The sequence below is a fragment of the Copadichromis virginalis genome, linkage group LG12, assembly GCF_057382275.1.
Source record: "Copadichromis virginalis isolate Kocher_CV1m ecotype Utaka linkage group LG12, C_Virginalis_male_GT1.1, whole genome shotgun sequence".
NCBI lineage: Eukaryota > Metazoa > Chordata > Actinopteri > Cichliformes > Cichlidae > Copadichromis > Copadichromis virginalis.
In genome coordinates, this window is record NC_140629.1 from 2,218,849 (window position 1) to 2,243,743 (window position 24,895).

The following is a 24,895-nucleotide window of genomic DNA, read 5'->3' on the forward strand; positions in this document are numbered from 1 at the left end:
GTAAGATAAATACACTGTAGCTGTGGGACTGACAGGGTGCATGTATGTGTACCATGGAGCCTGGAGCTCAGTGGTTTCTGAAGCCTTTTTCCACTTGTACTTGAAGCTGTCTGCAGGCACAATGTCAATCATGACCACATAATTGGTAAAAAACTGGAGCCTGGTGCACTTATGCTGCAGCACAGAGATGATTGCAACAATCTGAAATGCAATATTCTGAAACCCTGAGACCTGGTGTTGATGCAACGTCAGCATGTCAACAGTATTCTTGGACAGTAGGAAGCATAATGAACTCCATCACATATGGCAATACCCAGAACACACCCACGTCCCAATATTTAGGATTTCAGAGTGTGATCGTAGGCTTGAAGCAACGACCTATGAGTGTGCATGGCCTAACGAGCCAGAGCTGTTTTGGCAGCTTAATGTATTAGAAAAATGTTTTTAAGAATAATAATAATGAGAATAGTAATAATAATAATGCCACCACCTTACCATGGTGGAGGGGTTTGTGTGACCCTATGAGTCCAGGACCTATGTTGTCAGGCTTTACCCTCTGGTAGGGTCTCTTAAGGCAAATTGGTTCTGGGTGAAGGGGGCAGACCAAAAACAATTCAGTTAACACTTACAAAAGAGGAATAAGCAAGAGCTACTGTATCCTGCCCAGGATAGGTTTACCAGGGCCCCAACTTGAAGCCAGGCCTGGGGAAGGAGCTCAACGGAGAGGACCTGGTGGCTGAAGCTTTCCCCATGGGGCCTGCTCTGCGATAGGCCGACCCCCTTCAGGAAACACCATAGGGTTTGGGTGCAATGTGTGTTGGGTGGCGGCCAACGGCAGAGGCCCTGGCAATCCAATCTATTGGGCTACTGGGACATGGAAGAAGCTTGAGCTGGTGTGTGAGGTTGAGAGATACTGGCTAATATAGTCAGGCTCGCCTCAACACACAGCTCTGACTCTTGAAGCAGTGTCACGGAGAGGGCCTGGACTCTGTAAAGTCTCGATTTACCCTCGGTGCGAGAAACTTTCAGTCCCTGTACACATTGGACACGCTGTTTTTTAGTCTGAAATTGCATGCTTCATGGCAACATATCAAAAGTTCTCATGATGCTAGGGTCATGTCCTCGGATTAAAACTCACAACTTTGAACATAAAGTAACACCTTTACATTTTTCTGACAAAATTTGAGATGGCTCTGATCAACCACCTTGAAGCTGTACCTGAAAGAGTAAGACATGTGTGATGCACCACGGACCCACACAGCGTTTTTTTATGTGTTGGGTTGTTACAGCTGTGGACCATATGGTCAGCTGCACGCTGGGAATACTTTCAGACGTGGCGCTGTGGAGCCTTTTTATATTCTCCAAATCCTCAAAAGACCTGATGCATGTGTAGAGTTTTACAGTATGTTTAGGCCCTTAGGAAGACCATGCATTTGCCTGAATATCAGTAATCAGAGCAGATACAGTAAGGCTTTCACAGAGTGCTCAGGTCTTAATCATAACCATCATATTTAAACTTTTATACAATGTTTTATTAACAAAAACAAAAAGATAATATATAGTTGTCACAGTGCTGATGTCGATGCAGTGCATGTTTACTGCATATGTACAGGTTTGTGAAACAGCAGGGTTCAGTTTCATACCAGAGAAACATTCCTCCTTGAATTAAGATTGGACAGAAATATTTGCTAACCTATGAAATATTGGATTAAGATGATGCAAAAAAACCAACAAAGAAAGAAAAACAAACACTTTACAACTACTCAGACAGCGATTATATAAATATTTATTTCTTTCAGCTCTGGTATATCCACAAGCATGCTAAACATGAAGTAATGAAGTTGTCCTAAATGTACAGAATCATAACACTTAGCCTTCAAACAGTCTCACATGTAGCTCATGTAGAGAATGACTTGTTGTACACAGAAAGAAGGAGCAAATAAAGACAACCAGCTGGGCTTTTGCTCAGCACTGGTCAAGCAGAGCTGCAGAACGTCTTTACAAAGACAAACAACATGAGAATTACATCTCTTCTTGTAATTCCTCATCCAACGACTCATTTTGCTGCACAAGCTTAAGAGGTTTGGATTCAACAGTCTGTTTAACATAGTAAAGGGCTTCCGTGTTAATATTCCCTGGTACATATGTGAGTTTGGACGTGGACACTCGAACATGAGCAGCTCCAGTGCAGATTAATGTGTTCCTCCAGTATGGAAGTGCTGACAGGCTGAGGAGGACGGCAGCAGGATGAAGAAAGAGCCGCAGACAGCGGCTTTCCTGAGAGACGCGGTTACATCCAGGTTTCCTGGACTGTTTCACTGTTTGCAGCTGGACACTCATTCTACATGTATGAAGAATATCTATGAGCTATGTGGGGCGATATGAGCATATATAGAAAGGCAGCTGTGCATATTAAGTCCTAACCAGGTCAGACGAACAGCTCTAGTACAGGAAAAGCAGAGAACGCCCAGTCAACATAAAAATCCAGAGTTTCTGCTGTTAGTGACAGAGACCGTTATGAAGTCTGCAAAGAAAAGGAGATTTCTGCATTGATTATAACGGTGCGCTTTATTAGGCAGAGCCCACTACATGGACTGCATACTGTACCTTCAGTAGGCAGGTTATTGGATAAAACTAATGCAGTGTAATGTAAAAGAACACGGGCAGCTGAATTATATGGATGGCCTTTACATGATGATGAATGACAGAAACACTCTGTACAGTGCAGGTAAACAGTTTGAACGATCATAAAGGGAGGATTTGTTGCACGTTTGCATTTATGCATCGATGGAAATATCGTAACAGTGAGTGTAATATTCAATCCATAATATTTAAATAAAATCATAAATCAAACTTCATGTTCTTTGAGTGATTATTATGCAGGACAAAGTAAAATGCACAAACATAGATTTGACAAAGGAAAGAAAACCTGATCCAGTGTGTGCCAACACATGTTCTGCTTTCTCTAGAATACATTTCAAAATGTCCCCATCTCCCAGGGAGTAAATTTAAAAGCTTTGGAATCAGTTCAATGTTGGAAAAGGCTGCAATCGCACACTGTGCATAAAGGGAACGCTGTTTCTGCGACGCTTTAAGTTGTATATTTCTGGGGACTGTGGCCGGCGCCGTTTTTAAAATATTCTCAGTCGTTTCTTTTGTTCGGATTCTTTGATTTTAAGTTTCTTTTATGGCGACGTGTCCACAGCTACATGTAATTTTCCTTTTTTCTCATATTTTTGTTGACGCCTCAGCAGGTCGAGACCTCTTCAAAGTAAAACTGGGCGGGGATGTAGAACGTGAAGGTGTGGCTCCTCGCTGCTTTCGTCACAATGGGTACAAAAGTCGAATGCATCAAGTTTAACGTGTTATACATGACATTGTCTTTTCCCAACAAATACAAATTCACATTAAGAAATCGAATAACAGATGTGCATTTGACACAGTACTCAGGACGTCCTGCCACACTGACTGACTGAGAGGTAAGATAGCTCCTGTACATATCAGCCACTAGTTACAGCTCACAAAACCATGAAAACACAATGTCAGCTGTAGACCAAATACACAAGACCATCTGAGTTCATACAGAATTTTCAAATTATACGTGTGTGTGTGTGTGTGTGTGTGTGTGTGTGTGTGTGTGTGTGTGTGTGTGTGTGTGTGCGCGCAACTGGTTAAGCCGCTGCAATCCGAAGTTTGTGATAACTGGCAGTCTTCTGCAGTTCTGTCGGGGAGTTGTGTCTCACTCCTCTTTGCACAATTCTTGTAATTCAGTCACACAGAACAGCTTCCGAGGATGAACCACCTTTTTAGGTCATGCCACAGTATCTCAACCAGATTCAGGTCTTGACTTTGACTCGGCCACTCCAAAGTCTTCATTTTGTGTTTCTTAACCCATTCAGAGGAGGACCTGCTGGTGTGTTTTGGATCATTGTCCTGCTGCAGAACCCAAATGTGCTTCAGCTCGAGGTCACAAACAGATAGTCGGACATTCTCCTTCAGGATGTTTTGGTCGTTGGCAGAATTCATGTTTGCATTTACCACAGCAAGTCTTCTGGTCCTGAGACAGCAAAACAGCCCAGACTGTCACACCAGCAGCACCATATATCACTGCTGCTATGATGTCCCATTTCTGAAATGCTGTGTTACTTTTACACCAGATGCAATGGGACACACACCTTCCAGAAAGTTCAACCTTTGTCTCGTCAGTCCACATTCCCACTCGCTTCATCACACAGGGCTGTGCAGGTTTGGATTTTTCCCCTCTTAATCACAAACACCTTCAGTTATACATTTAATTTACTTGTGTTATCTTTGTCTAATATTTAAATTTCTTGGATGAACTGTAAGAATGCAGATGCATGTAGACATGGTGTCAGCAAGACGGAAATCAACTGAAAAACAATGTGTACATAACACACAAGAGAAGTCGCTGAGCTGAGTTGTGTTCATATCAACATTACATCCATTTAAAAATGCTGAAATAAAAGCAAAGCCTGTTCTATCAGTGAGCTCATAAATGCTGAGCACGTATGGTTGCATATGTGTGTAATAAACAGTAAAGAAATATGTAAACAAAACGGGAAAAACCAAATGTAGTTTGGCTGTTTAGGGTATGTGTCCGATCTGCGCACTGGAACAATTAAACTGACGTGTAAATATTTGTACATACAGGTGCTGCTTTTAGAGCATGAAACGTCTCTGTGTCCAGGTTCATTTGTGGAATCTCTGCAGGTAGAGGGTGGAGTCATCAAACAATGGGTTCTTCACCTCCATTTCCCCCGTCTGAAGGAGAAGAAAGAGACAGAGGGGAAGATCTTAGATTAACACACTTCCTGTCTTGGCCCTGGGAAGTTCAGTTATTGTTTAATGTCATCAGTTTATTCCTTAGTTTGCTTATGCTTCTCATATATCTTTGCGCTTACTTTGCTCTTATTTTTTGTTTTGTGTTCCATCTTTTCCGTCTCATGACTCTAAGTCTTTGTTCTGACTCTGCAGAGTTCAGAAAGATTGAAAGAGCAGCTGAAAGGGTCGAGTGTTGCATAGAGAATCTCTGAGAAACCTTCCTGCTCTTCACACAGAAACAGCGTTGGAGACAATACAAACCCGGCCACAGTGAGTGCTGAATGAACCTTCTTCTGGATTACACGCTGTGTATTATGCAATCCATACATTATTAGTAAAACTACTGTTAAGACAGCTACATAAAAATGACATAATCTACATAATAATTTTTAAAATACTTATTAAAGGGTTTATTTATTCATTGTCATTATTCAGACAGTTCCTGTAGTTTCCCATAACTTTTGTGTGATTTATTCCTTAAATTCAGGTTGACGGGTATGACAATGATGATGATGATGATGGTGGTGGTTTGATTGCACAATCCCAGGAAATGATACAGAAAATGTATAAAATCAGTATCAGCTGTAAATAATCTCCCATGTTCATATCTCAAAGTGTTGGCTGTGGGTGCTGTTTGCACAGTCGCTCATTAGGACCAGGTTGAACGCTAATAACTTCTAATTCTCTCTTACCTGTCAGCACATGGAGTTTTTACACCCACAGCTGCCTAACTAGCTAACTAGTTAAATACTGCAGGTTGGACACTTATTTGCAGGACATGCACCTGGATTCGGAGCGTCCCTTTCACAGCACAACATTTTTGAACCAGAGTCTTAACATCACAAAAGCGATGCACTAAGATTAGCGGCAGACGACTTAAATAAGCAGATATGACTGTGATCGTTTCCACTGTGACTGATAACTTACTGGGAAAGTGTAAATGGTGAGAACTGCCGGTTGTGTCAGAGTTTACTGAATCCCTGAACCAATTTAAAAGATATAAATATACAGTGCAGCCAGCGTGTAAATGGATGCACCATCACACTGCTTTTGGATACACACCAACAGTTTTCCTAAATGCTGTTTAGCGGCGTTACTACTCGTGGTTGCATCGTTCACATCACAGGCGGGGAATATCGTTACCGCCAAACATCAGCTGTAATCAGTCAGGAATCTGTCACACACTCACAACTGTCCTGTCGGTTCAGTGGCTGTATCTGTACCCACATTATGCCTTAATGTTATCCTTATTTCTTGTTGATGGATTCCACTGACTCAGCATTACACCATCACAATGACACAGTGGACACAGTTGAACTTTTACTGAATGTGGAGATAAGAATGCAGCGTTTACTCACTGGTGCAAGTCCAGGACACTCATACACGGTGAAATCTCCATCCTCATTCTCCTCATCTGTTGAGGCTGCAGAGTCAGGAACTTTAGGCTCAACCCTGTGTCTGCGGAGAACACACAAATATTCAGCAAGGATAACAGCGAGACAGGATAGAGATACACATGCCAAGGTAGGATGAACATGTCTGTGCAGGGAGGGTGACTCACTTTCTCAGGGAGAGCATCTGTTGCTTCTGGTGCTGGTAGTGGTACATTTGGGCACTGTGGGCCAGCTTCTTGTCCCCAAGCTGGAAGTAAACAAGGGGTAGAGGGGAGATGAGAAGGTTCCTTCCTGAACAAGTAACCATCACAGTAGTGGACATGCAAGAAAGAGTCTCAAGCCCGAAGAGTTGGACAGCAACCAGACGCTGACATGATTCACGCCTACCGGCTATAGAAGCTAACTGCACTCCAGAGTGTCCATGGATGAGACACACCTACAATAACTGAAGGCAGGACAGTCCTGATTCCAAGGACCCTCAGAAGGAACCAGTCCCGTCCAACTACTGGCCATAACTTGGCTCAGCACCACATGGAAGCTCCATCATAGCGGCTAAGATTAACAGGCACATGGCTCAATACATGAGTGGGTGCCAGGAAGGAACTGGCAGAAACACCAGAGGGACCAAACCTTAACTATGGGTTGACTACAAGTAATCCCCTCAGTGCCCCAAACATGGATCCTGGAATGCCTACAACTGCAGAAAGAACAGAACCTTAAGAATCTTCATCAGGAATTCGTTAGGAATGTGGCGTACAACACCAAGCTTTAGCCAATAGCACAAGATTTACCAAGCTCAGGGGGCTTGGTAAATCTCCCACTACTGTTCTGTATGGGCCTCAGCCAGATCATTAACAAGACTGCCTATGGGTACCGACTACAGAATGGAGCAGTTGTTAACCACCTCCTGTACATGGATGACATCAAGCTGTATGGCAGGAGTGAACCAGACATCGACTCACTGATCACACCACTAGAATGTACAACAATGACGTGGGAATGTCATTCGAACTAGAGTATTATAGTCGGATGGTAACAAAGAGAGGAAAGGTAGACAGAACTGAGGGGATCGAACTACCAGAAAGCAACATATAGACATTGAGGACGGCTACTCAGGCAAATGGAAACCACGAAGAGGCCGCTAGGAAACCCTCTAACCACCAAATACCTGCAGAGGGTCAGACTCCTGAAGAGTCAGCTGAATGGGAAGAACATAACCTGGAAATCAACACCTACACCATCCTAGCTGTCAGATACTCTGCTGGAACTGGAATATTGTCAAGGTAGAAGGAATCGTGAAGAAAGAAGCATATATTTATAAAGATTTTTAAAGAACACCTTTATCATTCATCAGCAAAAAATGGGTCTGGATCATGACTTTGTCTTCCTACACAATCCAAAACGGAAGAAGAAACAAGTGGACATTCCTGACTGGCCTGCACAAAGATTTTACTTTAATCACACTGAACATCTGTGGGATTAAATGAAGATCACGATCCATAGCAGGAGAGTACCGAATCTAGAGGAGCTTGAGAGATTTGCCAAAGAAGAATGCACTGGGATCGTCTGTACTCCAAGATCCACTCGGTGTGTGTACTGTCAACTACCAGGGAGCAACAATACGATGGCAGACTCGAGACTGAACAATCTTAGAAGGAAAGGAGGAAGAAGAAGAAGAAGAAGGGCAAGTGGACCTACAGCAGAGCACAGCAGCTTCCAGGAATAAGAACCAAAGGCAGACATCCACCAGGGAGTCTCTTTAACAGTGAACAAATCTGATGGTACTTTTCTGAATTCATAATTCCATCAGTTTTCCCCAATCCCTCCCAGAGCCTCCATCATGACTTTTTACAGATGCCCACAGAAGGTGCCTCTCCTGATCTCAGTATCTCTCACACACTGGTGATGACTTAAACCACAAGTGTTACATTGAGAGTCGTCATTTTAGAATTCACTGATTTTCAGCCTAGTTTTTATGTAGTTACTGGTACCTTACTGTTTTCTCCCTTATTTAAATCATTAAAGCCAAGTGCAATATATTTGAGTTTTCGAGGCTTCTACATCATCAGTTTGCTGGATTTCTTTTAGAATAAATGTGATACATTGCAAAAAAAAGTCTGATGTAGCAAATATGATAAAAATATAAACTTCAAATAATTACAACATTTTCCAAAAATTGAATTTTCCAGCGATTACTTCGATGTCGGACTTTGAAGGGTTAAGAGCTGCTTCTGGCGAACAATTCTTTCACCGGGGCCGTTTCTGACGAGGCTCCTGTGAGCAGCAGGTGGAAACTGAAGGGCCAAATATCTCAGATCCTGTGTTTCCTGTTTCTATACAGTTCATCAGGTTAAGATTTTTGTTTAAGGCGTTTCGGGTTTACATTGTGTACATTTATGCTCACTAAACAGCACTCAGATTATGAACTGCATGTGGAGCATTGGTGGTAGAGTTTAGATCCTTGCATCGCTCAGCATTGAAGGCAGTGGTGATCTGAGACAAATAAAGACACTGAAAAGTATTTTCAGTGTGTTTTCTCCTAAACATTTAGTCACATCGTTTCCTCACCAAATTCTCGAATGCCTGAGCACTCATCAGTCCAGATGAAGGGTAGTCCACTTTCTGATTGATATGAACATATTTCTGAAACCTGTAACAATAAAACAAAATAAACACAACAAAACACACATAGTGAAACATTTGGAGCTGACTGAAAAGAGCTGATAAGTTGTATTATAACACATTAACAATGACAGTTAACGTTCAAAACACATTATCTCATGAATTTCACAACAAGAGGCAGCTCTTGACTCTGTTGTTCCCAGTATGGTTGGAACAGCTCAGCTCTCTGTGACTTACATGCAAACAAGCCACGAAGAAGACTTAAGAAACCACAGAGTACATCGCAGGTCTGAAAACTGTCTGTTTCAATATTTTGTTATCTTTCAGATTCATTTAAAAATAGATTTTTTTTCTCCATCAATCTTCACAGAACACGTCTCAGTGATAAGTATGTGTAGTGTGTCACCCAAATGACTCTCAGACCATAAAAACCTCCATCCTGTAGTGGTGTAATGAAAGGAAGACTGTCCACAGTTTCCAACAACGTACTCCCGGGAAACCTGGAACTGGCAGGGATGGGTAGACTAGTGAGGGAAAGTCAATTCAGAAAAATATAAAAATGTGTGCTTCTATGTGACTGCCTCTTCTAGAGTGCTTAGGATCTCAGAGTGGGGCAAAGTTTACAGCTAAAAACCCAAAAACACTGGGTTAAGGAAGTGTGTGTGTAAGCCTGGAGGGCTCAGTCGGTGTCTGAATCTAAAGGGAAGGAAAACACTTGAGTTTAAAGATTAAGACGTTTGGCAAATACTTTTGTCCGTACAGTTTCCTGTTCTCTCTCTGAGCACATTGAACAGCTCTGTTTCTTTGTCATCTCTTTTTAAGATTTATAAGAAAAACAATAAATTACATGGAAATACTGTAAATCAAATGGTTCCAATCAATTTAGCATCTCTAACAGAATGACTATAATGATGATGGATACGTCTACAGTGCAACTGCAGGCCATCCTGTCCACTCCTGAGAGGGATAGTGGGGACCTTTTGGTTTATGCAGCACCTTAGAGAGAAAATAATAAGCTTACCTGACCCAGCAAGCCAACGCTACCAGCAGTGCCAGGGAACCTGCCACAATGACGACGCTGCTCATGACTGAGAGGAGAAACCAACAGACAGCATGAATGATAGAAGTGTTTGCTGGTCTGCAGACATCAGAGTAAGACATGATCCTTTAGTGAAAGCTTGGAGAAATGAGGGAAGAGCTGAAAGGACAGCAGCTGAAAATAAATAGATGTGAGTGAGTCAGGCCTGTTTCGTGCAGCAGCACAGACAACAACATTGATAACAGTAATGCAGTGTGGCAGAACTAATCACAGCAACGTCTGAGTTCTGTCGTGTCCTGCATTAAACTCAGGTTCAGTCCCAAGATTTTAAAGTAGGCGGGGCTTAGATTTCGTTTGACTCGATACACATGCCATGATAACAACTGTGTATTTGACAACCCATGAACTTGGCTGGAGGCTGAATTGTTGATCATGTGTGCTTGAGTGCATGTGCCTCCCACACCGACCATAGCAAATCCAAGTCAGCATCTCTTTTGGGGAATTCTCATCATCCCCTCTGGTTTTACGTATTTTTGTCACATGATTATGTCTGTTGGTACCAATGACGCGTGCACTTGTTTGAAGATTTTATTGCAAATACTGTGCGTGTCCATTTTTGGTGTCCAGAGGGTGCAAAAATTAAAATCTGACACCGATACTAATGCAATCAAAGAGCTGTGTTGCTAATATTTGACATATCCAAATATGTGGCCCATCCCTTTAATGCTCAGTACATGGGAAATAATTAGGTTTTTTTCATGTGTTTTTTAATGAATAACTTATAATTCAAATCTAAATTGGCACTTAAATGATTAAAATCCTGAAAACGATTGCATATTTGATCATTTTGATGAGGTCTCATGTTGATAAAGTGATTTATTTAAAAAGTTATGTGTGAAGATTGTGGTTTTAATGCGGGTGTACATTTCTGCTACACACGATTCTAGAGGGAAGTCAGTTTGAGGAGGGGACAAGAACTATTTCTCTGGAGCTCTACTGGATGATGATGGTCCAACTGGATTAAGACTTTTACACCAGCAGTCACAACTGTTTTTGCTCCACGGACGGTTTAATGTCAGACAATATTTTCATGGACACCTTTAAGGTGTCGCAGAGAAACACAACAAAATGACAACAACCAAGACAAAAACTGTGGTGTTTTGTAAATATAATAATAAACGTGTGATTGTGTAACTGTATCAGCAGCGTCCTCCTGAAATGCGCCAACAACATTGAGAGTAACGTCCTGCTGAGCCTCAGCTCTGCCAGCCCGGTACCAAACGACTCACGGACCGGTACCAGTCCATGGAACGGGGGTTGGGGACGCTGATTTACACCATGGCCTCTTGCAGCAGCACATAAACCCAAACTCGATTTCGTTTAATTAAACGGTACCTCCTGTAGTGTGTGTGTGTGTGTGTGTTAAGTACACACCACAGCACTCAGGACAATGTTGGTAGACTGAAATACAGCGAGATCAGGAGGAGGCGTCGGCTTTATCCATTTTACTGCACAATTACTTTTTTCACACATGTGGTGAAAAGTAGTTTAAGTTGAATCCTCACAGCGGCCTCTGTAAGGTGACGTCTTCTGTTCTATTATTCAAAACGACTCTATAGCTCTCTTGAAATTAAGCTGGGTCCTAACTCAAGGACAGAAAGACTTACTGATGAAGACATGGTCGTCAGGAGGGTAGCGGAGGATGATGGGACTGCTCAGAGCGGCAGTGTGGTTTCTAGGGGTGGGTGAAGCGATGCTAGTTAGCAGGACACTCTGAGTAGGAGGCTGTTCCACAGAAGATGCTCTGTGAGTGTAGCCATGCTCTTCAAACTGCTTGGATGTGATCTCCTGGGAGGATGGGGCTAATACCAGAAAGTAAAGAGTGTGGATTTATTACTTCATTAGGGAATTTTGTCACATAGCAAATATGGATAAGAAGAAGAGTGTAATACCTGAGCTGTAGGACTCGGGTCTCTGTTCCCTGATGATTGCAGAGAGAAAGTCAATCTCCTCATCGAGCTCAGGGTATGGGCTCACTTTATCTGGAGGAACACAACACCAGGATTCTTACCATCTTCATCTAAACATTTGTTTACTAAAGCTCAGGTCCACCACCGAGCAGTATCTTAGCTGTTCCTAGGACTGCGCTCTTCTGGACAGAGATCTCTGATTGGGGGTCACTGTACCAAGTACTCCAATTACCACTGGGACCAGTTACCTTCACCCACATCTTCTCCAGCTCTTCTCTGAGCCCTTGGTACATCTCCAGCTTCTCCTGTTCCTTCTTCCTGATGTTGCTGTCATTCAGTATCGCTGCATCGATCAGTACGGCCGTCTTCTTCTGTTTGTCTACCACCACTGTCATTTTGTCTGTCTGTATCTGGAATAGGATGATAGGTCGGCCATTCTCGACCACCCTGGGAGTGCATCTTTACACAGACTGCACATGGATCGGCCTCTCATGGATCAGGGTGCTGGACTTGGGGTGTGTATGTGTGTGAGTTTTGTGGTATGGATATTTACCCCATACCACAAAATCATCAGCTACTGCTCCGTGTTGTCTCCTACTTATACATCCAAGCACAGTATGGAGTAGGTGGTATGACCAGAGTTGTGCTGATGTACACAGGGTGAACAGCTTCACAGTTTTAATAGCACTGTTGTTTGCAGTTATAAGCTGCCTTTGCACCTCCTACACTCATATACACCAACACATGCACCCAACATATCACTCCCAACAGTGACGAGTGGGAGGAGCAATGGGCTCCTGCATCTTCGGTATGTTTGTATGTGTGCCGTGTGAGAGACATGCCAGTGCTCCAGGAGAGCTGACCTCTGGTTCTCTAGGGCTCTTGCCCTTTGACCATGAGGGCTCACTGAGTCTGAGGCCTCCCTCCTTCTGCTGGAGTGGTCACGCAGTTGTCATGGAGATGTATGGCTTTGAGTCTTCAGTACTGTTGGAGGGCTGCAGATGCTCTGGGTCTTCTGGGCCATTTTCCTGGGAGGCATCACCCTCATTATGAAGTATGTTTCATCACACACACACACACACACACAGTGAACATCCAGCAACAACGAGTTAGTTGAAACATGACAACATGGAACATGTGGAACTGCTTCTAAGGAAATTGTTAATCGGTTAAATGAGTTGTTTGCAGGCAGTCGTTGTGTTTCCAGTGCGGAGCTTCATTTGTCCAAACCGTCTGTACGCACTCACTTCTCCAACTCTACCAAAGAGGTGTGGCCATATTAATGAACAGAGAGACAAACGTCACAACTTGCAACAATATAACAGATCCAGAAGTTAGATTAATAATACTTCTTTAATCAATATATGCATGTATGTAGTACTAGTATTTATGGAACAAATGTTAATGACCCATCTTTGTTACATTGTTTTTCACCTCACTCTCTGGTCACTGACACCACACTTATAATACGGACTTCAACTTTCAACCCAGAAACTGCCAGGCTCAGTCCAGCAGTGAGTGAAAGAACCTGCACGTCTACACACAGTCTGAGTGACTTTGGTCTGTGCAGTGTTTGGTCATCATCCCACTCTCAGGGATTTCATCTCCTCTTCCTCAGCACACCACTCAAACTCTCGTTTAGTTAGCAGCTCCATTATGATGGATGTTACAGACACTCAGATTCCCTCTATCACCATCAGTGCACCAGTCACACCACCAATTAGGAACTGAAGATTTAATACTTTGTTACTGGAAAAACTGGTTTCAATGTTCAAAACCTGAGAAATTCTTCAGAATTGTATGAGGTCTACTAACACACAGTGAGTGAAGAAGAAACACCCAGTGCATCTATTGCAGCATAACTAAGGGAGGATTCAGGGTCACCTGGTCCAGCCCTAACTATATGCTTTAGCAAAAAGGAAAGTTTGAAGCCTAATCTTGAAAGTAGAGATAGTGTCTGTCTCCTGAATCCAAACTGGAAGCTGGTTCCACAGAAGAGGGGCCTGAAAACTGAAGGCTCTGCCTCCCATTCTACTTTTAAATACTCTAGGAACAACAAGTAGGCCTGCAGAGCGAGAGCGAAGTGCTCTAATAGGGTGATATGGTACTACAAGGTCATTAAGATAAGATGGGGCCTGATTATTTAAGACCTTGTATGTGAGGAGCAGGATTTTGAATCCTGGATTTAACAGGAAGCCAATACAGGAGAAATCTGCTCTCTCTTTCTAGTCCCTGTCAGGACTCTTGCTGCAGCATTTTGGATCAGCTGAAGGCTTTTCAGGGAGTTTTTAGGACATCCTGATAATAATGAATTACAGTCGTCCAGCCTGGAAGTAATAAATGCTTGAACTAGTTTTTCAGTGTCACTCTGAGACAGGATATTTCTAACTTTAGAGATGTTGCACAAATGGAAGAACGCAGTCTTACATATTTGTTTAATATGTGCATTGAAGGACATGTCCTGGTCAAACATGACTCCCATGACTTCTCACATATTTACTATATCTCAGGTTACCTGTTGGAAGATCTTGTACAAAAAGTTAATGCATGTTCTGCAGGAACTAATATGCACTAAAAGTTGGAATACAGAATCTAATTGCGTGAATACAGAACATTCTGGTCATCCTGTGAAAAGAGTGAGTAATATGAGGTAGGAGCACCTACCTTTAACAGAATGAGTGTGAGGAGCATGTCTCCTCTTGACCACGCAGCGTCCACGGGAGTTTTCCACCAGGGGGCGCAGACAAGGCCCACAGTGGGAGCTGCCAGGCCGGCAGAAGTGTCTTCCTGCCAGGGCACATTCTAAACTCCGAGGGCACAGAGGAGAACCTGTACATGAACATACGACACAGCACAGCACTATTTTTCAAAATACTCTGAAGTGAAGACGTCTCACGTTTCTATTTTCATTTTACACTTAGAATTTTTATTTTACTTTAATTACGTTTTTATTTCAGCATCTCAGTGGTCACATTTTGCTCCCTGGATTTACAGTGAAATCCTCTCTCAGGCCATTAGTGACAGAATCATTACAACAGCACACAATTCATTATGTATGTTTTAGATCTTAGACATGTGTTAACATGCCAACAGAGTGACGCCTCCTCTGTTGGTTAGCACCAGTATGGAGGCATAAAAACACATGATATTCTTCTCCAGCAGCTTGAATTTCTAACAAATATTCACTTAGTGGAAACAGAGAACAGCTACTCTGACAGACTTGTGACGGTAACTGAGCCGTGCTACATTACACTGAGTGTAAAAACAAAAAAAGACAGAAAGTCTCCTCAGACAAGCAGAGATCCGTAAGTGAAACCAACAAAGTGACACTGGACCCTCAATGGTACCAACTTGTCAAACAGGTGATTAAGCAGGACCGTCCTGAAGCATGTTTTATACACTTCTGAATGCTAATGAGGACCTTACAAAACGCTCATCTCATCGTGTTCAACAGAAAATGAAATTAGCAAATGAGCCCAAAAACGTGTCTTTTCCTGACAGACTTCTACAGAAACTACACGTCTGTTTGCAAATGAACAAGTTTCTGTCAGATCAGGAAACAAGCTGCTAACTTTTTTTCTTTATGCATCACAAACCCACACAGGAGCTGAACGAGCCGGGCTAAAGTACTCTGAGATATTCTATGTGCGAGGCTAAGCACTGTTTGTAGCATTTTAATAATATTTTTGAAAAAGTCTTTAAGGGACAAATATATCAAACAAGATATTCTCTTCAGTTTGGTGCTAATTTTCTAAATATTTATAAAAATATAAAGTACTGAGCAAAGTCTTAATGAAGCCCTTTCATCTCTTTGTGTATTCCTTCCAACTAACAATTAGCCTGATAAGTTTTAAGGGAGCTTTAAGCCAGTGGTGTCAGACTCGTTTTACACTGTGGGCCACATACAGCCCACTTTGATCTTCAGTGAAAGAAGTCACATGTTTAACTGTTTTTCTATGAGATGAAGAAAAAGCTGCTGTGACAAATAAGGAAGTCTGCCAGCACAACTCTTTGGACTTAAACTGTAAGAGCTAAATGTATAAAATAGCTCATTGCCCAGACTGTCCAGTTGTTTGTTTTGTAGTTTAAAAAAGCCAGAAGAAATGTCTTTGATTTGAGACACAGCTAAGTGCTTTGCATGTTTGCATAATTTGTGAAAGTTGACATTTCTTTGGTGTCCAATAGCAGAAATTAGGCTTTCTCATCAGAGGTTTAGGGGAAAAACAGCAACATTGTACACAACTGTACAGTGGTGTGTAATGAACAAGCAGACAGATACAACAGATGTGGTGGTACAGCTTGTTAAACCAGATGTTCTGGTCTGTACCACTGCACTTCCTGTCTTTGGAACATCTGCCCAAGCAACAGCTCTCCAGGCTTTGGAATGTCGTTTTTAATCAAATCAAATCAAATCAAATCAAATCACTTTTATTGTCACATCACATGTGCAGGCACACTGGCACAGCACATGCGAGTGAAATTCTTGTGTGCGAGCCCCACAAGCAACAGAGATGTGCAAACACAACAACACAAACGAGCAAAATACAAGAATGGCCAACCTGAAACTAATAAATATATGTACAATATATAATAGTGTATGCATTTCTGGATGTGTATACTAAATATTTTCCTACGTGTGTGTGTGTGTGTGTGTGTGTGTGTGTGTGTGTGTGTGTGTGTATACACATTTTTACAAATTAAATAGTAAAAAAATAAAATAAAATAATAATAATAATAATAATAAAATATATAAAATATACAGAGTTGAATATGTGCAAAACAGTGGCATTTATATACAGTGTGGAGTGCATAATGTTGAAGTTCCAGTAGTGAAGCTGAGGTGTCTATGACGTGTTCATCAGTCTGATGGCCTGGTGGAAGAAGCTGTCTCTCAGTCTGCTGGTACGGGACCGGATGCTGCAGAACCTCCTTCCTGATGGAAGCAGTCTGAACAGTTTATGGCTGGGGTGACTGGAGTCCTTGATGATCCTCCCCGCTTTCCTCAGGCACCGCTTCCTGTAGATGTCTTGGAGGGAGGGAAGCTCACCTCCAATTATCCGTTCAGAGCACCGCACTACTCACTGGAGAGCTTTGCAGTTGTAGGCGGTGCTGTTGCCATACCAGGTGGTGATGCATCCAGTGAGGATGCTCTCAATGGCACAGTGATAGAAGGTCCTGAGGATGCGGGGGCTCATGCCGAATCTTTTCAGTCTCCTGAGAAAGAAGAGGCGCTGCTGCGCCTTCTTCACTGTTTTGTTTGTGTGTACTGACCACGTAAGATCCTCAGCCAGGTGTACGCCAAGGAACCGGAAGCTGCTCACTCTCTCCACAGCAGCGCCGTTGATGGTGATGGGGGTGTGTACTTCTCTGCACCTCCGGAAGTCCACTATCAACTCCTTTGTCTTTGCGACGTTGAGGGTGAGATGGTTGTCTTGACACCAGTGGGTCAGGGCGCTGACCTCCTCCCTGTAAGCCGTCTCATCACCGTTGGTGATAAGACCCACCACTGTAGTGTCGTCCGCAAACTTCACAATGATGTTGGAGCTGTTAGTGGCTGTGCAGTCGTAGGTGTAGAGTGAGTATAGGAGAGGGCTCAGTACACACCCCTGTGGAGCACCAGTGTTCAGTGTGACGGGGGATGAGGTGATGCTGCCCAGTCTGACCACTTGGCGTCTGTCAGACAGGAAGCTAAGGATCCAGCTGCAGAGGGAGCTGCTCAGTCCTAGATCCTGCAGTTTCCTGTCCAGCTTCGAGGGAACGATGGTATTGAATGCTGAGCTGTAATCTACAAACAGCATCCTCACATACGTGTCTCTCTTCTCCAGGTGTGACAGGGCAGTGTGTAGTGTCAGGGCTATGGCATCATCAGTGGACACTGGCTGCTTTTTCAACCGTTTCAGTCTAATCTTTGCACCTGAACAAACAGTTTTTGTGTGTGTTAAGTCAGTTAACAGAGTTAATGGTGACGTATAAATTATTCAAGCATCAAAAAGCCAACTATGAAGGGCTGTTGTGTCTACACACACAGTTTAACATGTGTAAAACTAATTTTTGTATTAACAAGATGATTCCCAAATAGCCTTTAAAGATACACATAAAGTGTTTTATTTGTCATTTGTACACATACACTAGATGTGGGTACATAGAAAATACTGTGCAGAGCTGAGAGTCAGGGTCAGATAAACATAGGTAGAAAAAAAACATGTCAAGTAGTTTCAGAGAGCGCCGTGGTATGAGAAAACCTTTGTCATTTAGAGATGTATTGCATGTTGAAATGTGTATTGCACCAACTAAATTAGATTGTGCGTGTGTCTGTCCTTATTTTGTTTCTCCCATCAGGAATACTGTGGCAGGAAAGGAGCTGTTATGGAAGCGTGCTGTGTGCATATCATCAGACTCTGCTCGGCTCAGGCTGGATGTTCAGAGGAGGCTGTGACCTGGATGATAACCATCTCTGATGATAGAGTTGGTACCACAGGGACCCCCACAGCCGTGTGTCAGTCCACTCCTGTACCACCTCTTCACATAAGCACTTGTTTTACTTCAGTTATTTTCCACGATCAGAGTTCAGTTTATTCTTTATTTTAGTTAGTTGCGTTTTTCCTGAAATCTTACGCTTATTTCAGATGTTTTGTCTATGTTGAAGAGGTCATTCTCCTCTGTTTGGGCCGTGATGTTTTAGATGACGTGCCTGTAACTGGACTCCTCCGGCAGCTTTATGAGGCCCAGGATGCTCGTGTCATCAGCATACTCGATCCTGCCAGTGTCAAGCTAGGTGGCAACACAGTCATGGACGCACAGGGTGAAGAGTTTAGGGCTGAGACTGACGGTGAGCTCAGAGGAGACCCTGCCTCCCATCCTGAACACCTCTGCTCTGGAGGTTAGAAAGTCCAACTTTCCTGGTCTGATTGTGTTGAAGACAGAACTGTAATCCAGGAAAAGCGTAGGTTCTATTGCTATCCAGGTACAGCAGGCCAGCACATGAGTACCAGTGGCACCAGTGCACTTTCTGTCCTGGTATTAATAGCTCTCACTGTGACTAGGCTAGCCTTTAGCTGTCTGATGTAGGCAGATCTTAGCAGACATGTCACATGGTCAGATTTACCAAAGGCTTGGTTCAGTGCATGCCTTCCTGATGTTACTGTAACAGTTTTGGCGTGCTTTTTCAAACGTTCCAGTGATTACATTCTCCTAGAATGATGCGAACACTGTCCAAATGTGTGTTTTTGTGCTTACTGATCATGTGGTGCATCCTTTGCAGAGGTGGGAATGTACACAACACTCGAAATGTTACATTGCTGTCCTCTGGATAAATAAAAAGAATTGCACTTTAAAGTCAGGTATTCCATATCCACTAGCTTAACATTTGCCAGATCTTGGCATGGAGTCGCTTAAGTATTCTGAGGACATTGGATAAATAGATGGAAAAAAAGTGGCAAGCCTAAACAGCTATCTGCAGCTGATGAACTATATCTGAATGTAACATTCTAGAGAAGTAGGAAAACAATCTGGCAAAGACATTACATAGCACCTGAGAGACACATCTGGGACTTCTGTTGATACATTTACTGTTTCAGAAAGGGCCTTAATGGAAGAGTGGATGTCCCACATAGTTCTGACTGTGTTGACTATTTGTCTGCGGTTCAGACGTCAGTGATGAATCCACAAACCTTCACACACCGTAGATGAAAATAACTAAGTGTGTTTCCTTAAAAGACAAAGGAACTTCAGATCTGTTTGCCAATAATATTGGTTTCTATTCCTGAATTCCGAGTCCCCAAAGATCGTTTAGACACTTAAACGATCTTGATTCAAGAGTTGGGAGTTCGCCTTGTAATCGGAAGGTTGCCGGTTCGAGCCCCGGCTTGGACAGTCTCGGTCGTTGTGTCCTTGGGCAAGACACTTCACCCGTTGCCTACTGGTGGTGGTCAGAGGGCCCGGTGGCGCCAGTGTCCGGCAGCCTCGCCTCTGTCAGTGCGCCCCAGGGCGGCTGTGGCTACAATGTAGCTGCCATCACCAGTGTGTGAATGTGTGGATGTGTAAAGCGCTTTGGGGTCCTTAGGGACTAGAAAAGCGCTATATAAATACAGGCCATTTACCATTTTTTTAATGTGCACCTGCAGACCAACAGGGATCAGAGAACAGCACCAACTGTTTCCTACCATAATAAACTTGGTGGGCCAGTCAGGGCAGCCTGCTGTATCTAGGCCAGATGGACAGACAGATGGTCAGCTTAACACTTACAACCATGATTTTAGGGTGGCATGGGGCTTCGTCAGTCACTGGCTAATTGATCCCAGGACTATACTCGGCACAAATGTTCCTGTATTACTATGCCAGTCAGTAATGTTATGGCTCTCCATGTATGCCATGCACCCTGCTGGATTGTCTCGTCTTTACACAGCCTGCACCTGGGGTCTTGCCTGGTGTGATAGACCCCAGCCTCTATGGATCTTGTGCTCAGAGCTTGTGCTGCCATGATTAGTGCCTCTGTGCTGTCTTTCAGTCCAGCCACTGGTAGGATTTCTCAGTATAACTTCTTCTGTCTGCCCGTGGGACATGCTGTGCAGGGACCAGCCCTTCCATGACGGTGCCTCTTGGTTATGAAGGGTATCTGACGACAGGCAGATTGTTTTTAGCATTCAGCTGACTCCTCGGGACTTGCCTGAGCCTCTGTCTGATCCTGGTTCTTCCCACTGTATCAGTTCCTAAGGACTTGTGTGACCGTGTGCAGGTGTTTGGTGTTGTGGCTTTCCTGGCCTGTTGGTTCCCATTTCCCTGTGGAATTCTTTGTATTCCTTGTAGCTGTACTCCTGTCTACAATCTCTCCTTCTGGTAGTGTAATCAGATTAGTCCTGACTACCTTCCCTCATTTACATAAATATGTATGTGAGTATGCGGCCATTTAATAATCACACACACATAGAAATAAACACATATAATAAAATGTGATGTGTTACAAATAAAACAGAAATATAATAAGAATTCTTCTGATAAAAATCTTACAAATCTCAAATGGGTAGTAAAGAAACAGCACACCAAAATATTTTAGGGTTTTTTAGAGGGATCAGCATACTTGGTGTATTTCCTCGTTACTGTAAGTCTTTAACTATAACAGCTTGCATCAAACTGGCATTGACCTAATTAAGCATTAACAGCTCCATGTGTAGAATGAGATTGGATCGCCATACTTTCTATAAAGTTGTGCAAAGGTAGTTCGCATTTTGTTTTCTGACTGTTACAGTTTGCTAAACATAACACAGTCTAGTGGATTTACACGTTATACCTAAAAAACAAACAAACAAAAACGAAGCTAAAATAAATCAGGCAATGAGAAGCAAATGAATACATTTCTATCATTTTTATTTCCAGTACAGCAAAAACATCCCTCTTTAGGAATATTAACTGCTACGGAGACTTAAACATTTACTTGAAAACCTTTAATTATTCAAAAATCACTTTTTAAATGCCCACTCATTAGGCAGAGTGCCCATATGTTACCCAAGCACATTGCACAGAAATAAGACAGCAGCTGTGGTCTCCATCACACAGCACGGTCCATAATCAGGTTGTGGTCGAACACCCCGAACAGGAGTCTAGATTTAGCTCATCAACAGTCATCGCTACGGGCCTGACGTGTCTAAACTGAACGAACCGAGATTCTTAACAGTTCGTTCATCTGACAAACACTCGTTTGAACCTTTGTTTGAATAAAGATACTACATGATAAGAACACCAGCTGATCCCTGGCACGTTTTAGGTGTTCAGGTTGTTTGTGCATCCAGCAAGCGCTAATTTACAAATGGCCATTAATGCCCATAAAACCATTGTTGTCCATGAAGTATTAGACAGTGGGCTACCACGGTGAACTGAGCGGCATGTTCTTTCACTGACCACACAGACTGTGATATGTTATGGATCAGTTCTGTATGTACCCCCATTCTGCCACACACAATAACTAAAGCACCAAATGTGGGTTAATCCACCACTGGAAACAGAAACAGCTGTTTTTTAAAATGATGTATATTGTTTTTAAAAGCATCACAGATCTATAGATATGAGCTATAAAAGGAACTGGAACTTCAGACCTGTGTCATCAGCATGACTCTACGTGGCCGCTGACGTCTGTGACAGGGAGCTCTTCAGCTGTGACATCAGGAATGTGCTCCTGAGAACCTCCAGGCCACAGCAAACAAACTCTGTTTAGATAACAGATTTGCTAACAAATGCATGTGGAACAACACCTGGAAAACATATTCTTCCTCTTCGCTGCCTAATAGGATCTGTGCAGTTGTGCTCTTCCAGCCTGACACAACACCACACATCACAGGGTGAGAATACCCCAGAACTACTGTAGTACCACCCCCACTGTCTGCACTGCGCTGGCATGCATGCACTACAGCCCAGCAAACATATGTGCACATCTTAACCCTGGAAACGAAAGACTCAGTGACGACCAGCATGATGCAACCATTACAAGCTATGCTGTAGCGTCACCTTTAACTTCTTTTTCATACGGCAGCTGTTACTGACTCAGTGTCATCTGAGTCATCTTCAAATAAATCAGTATATGCAGGTAAAAACAGACAATCCCCGTTAGGATAAACACTTTGTCCCTGCAGGCTGACAACATCAAATCACTTTAGACTGAAATCCCATAATATACACAGCAATATACACACTGAATGGAGCAAACAGTAACTGGCTTCATATATTCACTGGGCTAACATATGCCCATTAGATGTCATCCTTAGACGGATTTCTGTAGAGAGCACCTCCACAATGAGAACTGTTCCCAGGGTGATGGTGCGCAGTGCCGGAGGCCCCGCGCGGTTTCATAAAGCCTCCAAATGCGTCTCCTTACCTGCCAGGCAGCTTCTCAGCGCCAAAAGGGCAACGAACACCACCGTGTGTCCGAGCAGACGAGCCCTCATCCTGGGCACAGACACCAGACGAAGGCGGAGGACGGGGAGATGGTGGCGGCACTGATCATTCCCCCATCCTCCGGTGTTTAGAGAGGAGAGGGACGCAAGAAGACAAAGCAATAACGAAAAACGGCGAAGACACGAGGATCAGCGAGTGTCGTCGGGACGCTGCTCTGCGTGTTTTCCGCAGGATGTCTGCATTTTCCTCCGGCCCTGCTCCTACCGGACAGCAGTCCCTGCTGCTGCTGCTGCTGAGGCTCAGCTGTGGCAGAACGACGCCAGGCTATGACGCAAGCACGCTGCACGGCCTTCACCTGCCGCTGACATCAAACGCGTCTAAAGTCCGATATCACTTTATGCAGAATCACATGTTTTTATACTCATCGTCACAATGTTTGTGTGCAAAAAGAGAAATCCTTTAAATCCTTGTTAAACCGAGCCTGGAGCATGATGTCACTCAGAGGGTCCAGCTGTTTGTCTTGAAATGGTAACTATATCTTTTTTCTTTTAAATAATTTCGAGTTTTATCTCAAAATGATATTGTTTTTTCTTAATGTGGCCCTACTACTCCTTTGTATGGTCTGTAGCTAACCTGGTGTAACCAGGCGAGCAATGTGCGATTGGACATGTGGGGCATTATGTCCACTCAACAAATTTCTTAAAACATCTCCGTCAAATACAAAGAAATAGAGGAAACACAGTCGACTTAATCTTTACACCCGGAGATCCGGTGGGAATGAAAGCAACAAGGAAATGCACAAACCGGAAACATGTGCTACACGGTTATTTTGATTTTTACTACACTGATCCCAGAAACATGTGGAAGGGTGGAAACACATCACTGGGTACAAAAGGAGGGACGTGGACTGAACACACGCTCTGCTCGAGTCATCTTACTCCACCCACAACACCAAGTCTCCACTCTCGCTGCTCTCAGGGGGGCTGCCAGGACACCGCAGAGGATCATCTCCACGAAGAGTTCATGAAGTTAGTGCCATAAGGTGTCCTCTGCACTTGGTTTATATATTATTATTATTATTATTATTATTTTATTATTATTATTATTATTATTATTAATTTTTTTAATTATTATTATTATTTTTATTATTATTATTTTTATTATTATTTTATTATTATTATTATTATTATTATTTTTTTATTATTATTATTATTAATTTTTTTAATTATTATTATTATTTTTATTATTATTATTATTATTATTATTATTATTATTTTATTATTATTTTTATTATTAATTTTTTTATTATTATTATTATTTTTTATTATTATTTTTTTTTATTATTATTATTTTTTTATTATTATTAATTTTTATTATTATTATTATTATTATTATTATTATTATTATTATGTTAACTTTTCTTTTGTTCTGTGTTTTTTGTTCTTAATATGTTGAATAAAATGCTCTTTTTTCAGCAATGGGAGTTTTGAATTATGAGTGTACAGCACACAAAGTACTGTGATTAGGTATGTGTACAGATAAGAATTTATTTATTATTATTATTGATATCACTTATGATTCAGTTGATAATCAGGTTATGTGCGGTCTAACACCCCGATGATGCTGATCACCATCATTACATTCATGCAAATGAACTTCATGCTGTGTGGTCACATGTTGGTGCATGTTGGAGGTGTTTGCCCTCTTTGTTGTGATCAGTGTTGGAGTCATTACTCAGAAAAAAGTAATGCATTACTCAGAAGACCTTTGTTAAAAGTCATGGTTCTTAAAACCAAAAATGACTGGATTACTTCCTGCTCCCTGATATCTGCATCAATGTTCCCGACCTGGCTGCCCATATTTCCAGGGACTCCTCCCATGGTCTTTCTCCTGCATTTGAGCAGCTGTCACGACCAAGAGGAGGAGAACGACCTATGTTCCTCAGAAAGGAAGATGATGATGAAGATGATGAGCAGGAGACATCATCTGAAGATTGAGTCGTAGGCCTCCACAGTTAGAAACTGCAGCAAGTAACAACAAAGGAGCCAGCACCACCTGCACACTGTGGACCCTCTCTCTGCTCATTTTTCGTGTGTTACAGTATGAATTTGGATTTTATTGTTTCCTGCTGCCTCCTTTCCTGT

At 42.6% G+C, this 24,895-nt stretch overlaps 1 protein-coding gene across 1 annotated transcript; it reads right to left on the reverse strand.

The window, feature by feature from the left end:
- Positions 1-1,763: 1,763 nt before the first annotated feature.
- On the reverse strand, positions 1,764-22,933 carry npdc1b (neural proliferation, differentiation and control, 1b). Its single transcript, XM_085474327.1, has 9 exons — positions 22,732-22,933; positions 14,532-14,696; positions 11,850-11,939; positions 11,565-11,759; positions 9,880-9,946; positions 8,805-8,886; positions 6,404-6,483; positions 6,201-6,300; positions 1,764-4,782 (listed from the first exon to the last, which is right to left on the reverse strand). The coding sequence occupies exons 1-9, from the start codon at positions 22,799-22,801 to the stop codon at positions 4,711-4,713; spliced, it is 921 nt and encodes a 306-aa protein (XP_085330453.1). The 5' UTR covers positions 22,802-22,933; the 3' UTR covers positions 1,764-4,710.
- Positions 22,934-24,895: the final 1,962 nt, after the last annotated feature.